Genomic DNA, 7,897 nt, shown 5'->3' on the forward strand with positions numbered 1-7,897 from the left:
CATCTCAGTAAAGATGGTCCTGAGGTGAGTTCAGTAAGAGGAAGGAAAAGAAGAATAAGACTCTCTGTGGCAGTATTTCAAAAAGCAACAAAATTGTGAACTATTTCAATACCTGTAAAAAAAAAAAACAGGTTCAATCGTAGCAGACCACCTCATAGTGGCTCCCGACCCATAGAAGTCTGCGGTCTACTAAGAGTACTTTATATCATGATATTTTATGTTTAAAAAAGGCTACATTATTCTATGAAAGATTTTGCAATAATTCTTGTCAGAATGTGTGCTAAATGTATTCTTAGGTGGTAGAAAAAATAATGATGTGGTATTTCATTATATTGCTTTCTATTTCATTCAGCATAGATATTCTAATTTACACCAATACACCAAAAAAAAAAAAAAAAAAAATGAATGAACAAGCTATCATAACCATTTTGTTAAATATGAAGTAAAAACATTAATTTGTAATTATATTTGTTTTCTAAAAACCTATGTGTTTAATTATATACAAATCTGACTGAAACCATTTCACAAGCTGTTAGTATTTTATTTTTTATCACAAAAAAGTTTTACTGTAAATATCATATTCACATAATAGATATTGAAACAGCATATGTTGTTATTACATCCATCATGATTCATTTTCAGATGTTGTACAGCTGAAAGGGATTTTGTTTTAAAACAAATTGGTGAACGGCAAGACAGGGTCCAGAATGTTATGGACATAGTAGCATCTGCACAATACTACTATCTTGGCATAAAGACAATGGACCTATGCCATGATGCTGAACATTGTTCGCAACCAGCAGCGACTTTCCTCTTGAAAATCAAAATTTTAGAAGAGAGAAGAAAAATGGCATACCTAGGAAGAGATGCATGGATAAAGTTTTAATAAAAATTACATCTTCGTCAATCTTTTAAAATTGCTGTTTTTCTAAATTTAAATCATAAAAAATTAAGACTAGGAGTTATGAGTAAGAGAAGTGTACTTCATCAATTGACGCATTGGCCCATTAGCGTCATTGCTAATTGGTGTCATCATTATGATAAAAATAAAGATAAATAGTTATATTAGGCACTGATCAATGAAAATTGGAAAATTTTGCTAAGAAAATTTTAGCGATCCTTAAGAAAAAATGTTGATTGTTTTGTAATTATTATATTCACCACTTCTTGATGCTTTAAAATACACTTCCCAATAAAATTACAGTCTACCCAATTTTTTTTATGACTATCGTTAATCTTTAGAGATATAATTTTCAAAAGTATTTTAGGGTACTATAACATTACAAATAATCAACAAAAAATAACATTTTCATAAAACAAATTTATACTTGAATCAAAAAAAAAAAAATTCAATGTGACAAAAATTGAAAAAAAAAATCTACCCTATCTACATTTATCAATTACTACAGTAGTTGTTCGATTCAGTTTGACAGTGTGTTTGTTCCAGTCTTGTTCTGTAAATCATCAATTAATCATTTTGGAAGTGAATTAAATAATTTCTTTTAGTAATTTTGTTGAATATTGGTACACTTTTCTACAAGTATAGAGTCCCTCAATGGAATTGATGCACTGTTTATCTTTTACATAAACTATTCCATAAAAGGTTTCATCAACTGTTCTGAACAATGTTTAGATCTGGTGATTTGGAAGGCGAAGGCAAGACTGAAATATTTTGGGCTTCAACAATTGTTTTTCAATGAGCGCTGTGCTGAAAGATGAACTTCCCTCTTGACAGCTCTTCTCTTGAACAATTGTTTCCGGAATAATATATAAATAAGATTTGTAGTGATATTTTATGTCTCTTGTCAAATAGTGCTTTTACCATGAAAAGAACAGAGACTCTAGAATTTGAATGCTAAAGTGTGAATATTATGAAAAATATTAAAAAAGTTGATTAATATTTATAGTGTGGAGAAAGCATTGCTATTTTGATAATAAAAAAACCCTTTTATATTTGTTATAGTTTATTTCATAAGTATAAATAAAAATCATTTTAAATTTATTATAATTCTTAGGAAACTTATTATTAGATGTTTTAAATAGTATATTAATGTATTATGTTGATAAATAACATTTTTTTAATCATTTGTATGTGAAATTAATATTTTTAATTTTTGGTTGGTAAATTTAAATATTTGAACATTAGAATTTTTGTTTAGAGACTCGACCAATACAGTCTTGATAAAAAAATGCCAATTGCTGTTCACTTATAATTAGGGATATATAACAGCAATAAGAACTTGTAAAATGTGTTACCTTACGTATAAAAAGTGGATTAAGTTTTTAAAGACTTAAAAACTAATTAACAATTATTTTTAAACATAAAGAGACAACAAAGTGATGATTAAAAAGAAAAAAACTTTCAACTATTTTGTTATTTTTGGCCAATGCCAAACATTAATCAACTGAATCTAGTCACTTCTTTCTGAGAATTCACATGGGCAAGAAGTTTATTGGTCTCTTCAGAGAAAATTATTTCAATTCAGATATTAGTGCAAGTTTTGCTTAAAAATTGTAAAATTCTTTTAAACTTTTTTAAAAAGTTTATAAACAATATATATAAACATTGAACTATATTAATTGTGATCATGATAAAATAGATTTAATGTTCGAATAAAAAATATTTAAAGCCAACTCAAGTGCATTTATGAAGCTGAAAATAATTATGAAACATTATCATGAAGTAGTCATCTCAACCAGCAGTGAACTTCAATAAAAATACCAACAACCAAGTATTTTATGACAAGTATAAATATTTTACTTGATGCAATTTAATGTTTATATTTTATCTCTTAAATTTAAATTTGTCATTCTCTTAGGTGATCGTTAAGTACCCGACTTGACTACTGCCTCCCTCAAACTTCATCCTATATATACTGTATACATTCTAGCTCAACAAAGAAGTACATTGTAAGTAAATAGCAAGTCTTAATGACATATTTTATCTTTACTCTATATTATTGATTTTATACTTCAAATTAGCCCCAATATTTCTAATTCAGTGTTCCAAAGACTAATATTGTACAAGATTCACTTAATTCAATACTGAATACTTACTACTTGGTATTCTTAAAACAGACATTCTTGACATTCTTGAAACTTGAAGCTTTATAATTTACCTATTTTATTCCATGACATAATTAATACAGTAACAGATAACTTTATGAACATGCAGTTTAAAAACATATTATAAATATCTCAAAGGTTCCAATCAGCTTATTCTATTGTACCTCTAATTTTAAGTTAAGTATTTATTTAATTATGATTTCAGCAAATAATGTAGATAATGTAATGTTTTTTTTTTGGGAACCTCTTTTTGCTTTATCATTACTTTTATTACCTTGAAGGGTTTCAGGTAGTTTTCATTAAAACATTAACACCTCAGTAGTAATTTTAATTTTTCAAATTTGTACACAATACATATAAAACTAAGTTAGACACTGTACACAAGATGATATGTATTGAAGCAAAATGTATTAAGTGAATTTATAATCAATTAGGCTGGGGATGAAATTAGTAGAATAATATTGGGAATAGTCAGTATTTTTCAGTCAGAAATAAGTTTATAGTTAAAAATTAACATAACGGAACATGCAATTGTTCCATTATATTAAGAATTCTATAAAAGCTAGTACCAACTAACAAATAGTTTTATGTACAAAAAAGTGTCTGCTACACAAGCTTTAAGTAGCTCATTCTAAAAGGAATTTGTTAAGGTTCATTGTTATTATTTTTTTAAATAATTGTGAAGCTTGAAGCTTGAGGCTCAATACTTTTATGTACATTTATTTATTTCAATCTAGGCACTCCTATAAACCATTCTTTTTATGAAAAAATTAATCTATATTATGGACATTGCAAAATACAAATGAAAATACTAAGTTTAATTGAACAACGACAATGTCTAAATTGTTTTATCTAGACTATCATACAACCACTGATATAAAAAAGAGAAGATAATTTAGTGTAAATTTACATTCATCACAAAAGACCGTGATAACATAAGTTTTTATGCCTCAAACTCTTAAAAATAAAACTTTTTGATCATCCAAATGAAATTCTTTTCAATTTCTTGACATATGATAGTAGGGGTAATTAGTCATGAAAGGCTTCAGATCCATGTTAACAGTAAAGATTTTAAATAAAATTTATTTATGACCAATCAAACTATTTTATGATTTTTACATGATCTTTATAAACGAAGTCCAATTTTGTCAAGAAAAAAATGATACACCATAAGAACTCACTCTTGTGTGTATTAGACTACACATATATGTTATTTATCCATATATACAAACATACATTAACACTTCTTAAAGCAATTAATTATTTTAATGAAGTGTTAAATAAATTATTTTTCAAACTTTTTACAGTTACCAACCAAAGTAGAAAAGTTATCAAAATGGACAATTAGTTTGGTTTACTGGCTCCTTTACTTACATAAATAATAATGAACTTGAACATTATACTTCAGATTTCACATAAAACATTCAATAAAATATTCATTAATTGCTTTAATAAGTCAGTATACACGATGTATAAAATATTCCTCATTGTTAAAAAATCAACTTTGCATATGCTACATTTATAAGGAGTTATACACTATTTTAAGATAGAAAAATTTTATAAATAAAAATGTATAACAATTTTTAAAAACCTTTAGCATTCCTACTTTTAAATAGTAGTATTAAAATAATTTTGAAGTAAAAAATAAAGGCTATAAAAATTGTAAACAATTGATCCCAGTATACAAATTCTGAGCCGACCACCTTCAGAATATTTTGTATTTTTTCAATTCATTCAAAAGTAAAATAAAAATGGAATATATTAACAGCAATAATTACATAAAATTTAGAGGCAAAATAATTACAAATTCATTTTTAACAATTCAACACTCTTAAGGTAAATTATTTCAGATTTGTATTTCAAATTTTAATGTAATACTTGGTATAGTGTAACTTTTGAAAACAATTCTGAATAAATTTGAATTCATTAAAGTTCAAAGGAATGAATATGGAAGTATGTCATCACTAAAAAATATTTAGTAATATACACAAGTAACGATATAATTCTGAGTAAAAATTATCTGATACATAAATTCTCTGGAACTTCTATATTACCAAAAATCATGAATATTGAAAATAAACTAATACATAAGTAAGGTGGAACAGCATGGCTCAGATTTTTATTGGTTTTGTCAATAACTAATATGAATTGAAATTGATTTTAATCCTTTTCACAATATTATTTGTATACAATTATTTAAAATCTAACCCATTCACCAATGCAATTTTTGTGACACAATGTCTTTACAGTTTTAACTTCAATGTTACAAATAAAATGATTCTGTGTTAAGATAAAAACATATAAAATAAATTTTGTACGAGCAATTATTGATAAACCTTACTGACTTTATGATCTCTTTATTTTTTATGAATGTTCTAGGATGAATTTAGACAATCCAGTAAAGCAGAAGAGGAAGCAAGGATCTGAATAAACAGGAAATAAATTTGTAGCCCTTTTAAAAATCTTATAGGCATAGTTATTCAGAATCCACATTCTGATGAAATTTCATGAGATACACAACTGTTGATAGGAATTTAAATATGGAGAAAGGTGGTAAATACAGAGTTGGCTGCTGTTGCTTGAGGCCAAGAATACTTCCAGAACAGGCAGCAAAAGATTCATTTTCTCACATAGCAAAGATTCAAAAGAGTTAGTTATACTTAGACTACCTAATGAAGTAACTTATTATGTAAGTATCCAGTGTCACATATTTAGCTTTAGAGTGAATAGATTAAATGAACAAATTTACACAGAAGAAAACCAACTTAATAATAAAAACATATCATAGTGAATATCGTAACTATAACTGTATTAAATTTGAAAATAGTTCAAAGATACAACAATAATTTCAATGCACCAAGGAATTTTGAATCATTAGAAAACCAAGCATATCAATGGAGATTGCTTTTTATGGTCTTAAAATGATCTCATACTTTATAGGAATCATGTTTCCAAGAAAAATAAAATACATCCAAAACATGCATAAATATATTTTTGTAAACTACTTTGTAAAAAAACTTTTCCAATTATCCTGTAGATGTAAATGCTCACAAATGTACAAAGGGAAAAAAAAGATAAAGTCATTAATGAAACTTTGATAAAAGATATTAATTATTACATTCCATCTTCTTATAATTATTTTTTTTTTATTTTTCCTTTTTTTTTTTAAATATAAATCACGCTTAACAAAATTTTAATTAAGGTGGCATGTCACCACAGTGGTCAGCTGTTTCTGCTGACCATGTTAGTTTGATGTGATAGTCTGAATTGAGTGTTAATTCTGAAACACAACCTGAAAAACCTTTGTGGTACTTATAATGGGTTGACTTCTCCATTTCTTCAATTCCACCTATAACAACATATATTTAATGAACGATCAAATATTTAATCTTATATATAATTTTTTTTGGAAGTTTGTTAAACTTTCATTTCATTTTTATACACTATATTCATACTGTTTTTCTTCACATGTTAGCTGTTGATGTTTCAGTGTTTTACCCCATTTTCAAAACATAGCTTTAGAAAAGCATTGACTGACAACTTTTTTCACTATTATACAATACTAATAGACAAAAACAAAAATTCATAGTAGGAATATTATGTGCTAAATATAATTAATTTAAATATAAAATAAAATTCTCCAAGTAATTATTTGGTTTAGCAATGTGATCAAATGTATCTTTAACTTCAGTGGAATCTACCAAAACAATTTAATTTCAATACAAATTAATTACATAAAATAGAAAATAATTCTGTTATAAAATAAAATAACTCAAAAATATATATTGATTTATTTTCTAATTATGGAGAAAATAATTAATACTGCAAACATTTTTATTCATATAACCTTCAAATTAACTTATTATATTAGTATTATTGATACTACTAGTTTATCAATAATACAAAATATATCAGTAAGCACAATACAATTAATTCTTATTCAAATTATAAAATAAAAAAGTACAAAACACAAATAAAATAATCAATTAATTCATAAGTAACCCACACGTATATTTACACCTACATTATAAATGTGTGCATATATATAGTTACAGTCATCTGTACAACTCATATTAGTTGATCAATATAGACAAGCTGGACAGTATTCAAGTATGTTTATATGTATGTATGTATATGTATTTATATATATAAGTTAGCTGTATATATGGCCTGTAAATAATAATATAAACCTTGTACTAGTAGGATTAAGTATCTTTAAGTTTGACAACAGCCTGTCCTTATATATACCAGAGGAGTCTGATAATAAAGTTAGTTATCCAGTAGCTGCGCATCGTTACTCTGCCCAAATCCCTCTTATTTTTAAGTTATAGTGTCAGTCTGATCATAAGTGGTGCCGAAACCCGGGACGGAAAATTTCGAATTCCGTCACATACAAATACTACCAAGAACCCCGGAGTGAAGATTAGACAGAATCATTTGAAACAAAGGTTAGTAGACACTTAAGAATTATAATGGTGAACCCGGCTGAGGAACTGAAAAAAATAGAGTATCAGTTAGCTCAGTCGACCGTTGAGCGACAGAAGCTAGAAGCCGAATTGTCAAAAGCGACGGAAAATACTCAGATCGAACTACTGAAGATAAGGACACAAAGTTCGGCGTTCATACACGAGGTGATAAGCCAACTCGAACCATTTACGGGGACAGTAGGTGACCTAGAACACTTCATCAAGAGCGGTGATCAAATTAAAGCCTTGATAACCGCGAGGAAGGAGTCTGGCACACTACTGGAATCCGATGTAAAACTACTGGAGGCCTCGCTGGTGGGGCGTACTTCTCGGCGAGTCTTGAACGCCATACAAGGTGACTCGAC

The 7,897-nt window shown here is 27.2% G+C and overlaps 1 protein-coding gene across 1 annotated transcript in view; it reads right to left on the reverse strand.

Moving 5' to 3' along the window:
• Positions 1 to 1,968: 1,968 nt before the first annotated feature.
• The window catches only part of LOC106682013 (pikachurin), a 60,419-nt gene continuing 54,490 nt past the window's right edge, over positions 1,969 to 7,897 (reverse strand). Inside the window, exon 12 of the mRNA XM_067045354.1 lies at positions 1,969 to 6,415. Within this exon, the coding sequence (XP_066901455.1) occupies positions 6,264 to 6,415 (152 nt within the window). The 3' untranslated portion in view covers positions 1,969 to 6,263. The remainder of the gene's footprint in view (positions 6,416 to 7,897) is intronic.

This window comes from Halyomorpha halys, unplaced genomic scaffold (genome assembly GCF_000696795.3).
Source record: "Halyomorpha halys isolate HHAL.00 unplaced genomic scaffold, Hhal_1.1 Scaffold382.1, whole genome shotgun sequence".
Taxonomy (NCBI): Eukaryota; Metazoa; Arthropoda; class Insecta; order Hemiptera; family Pentatomidae; genus Halyomorpha; species Halyomorpha halys.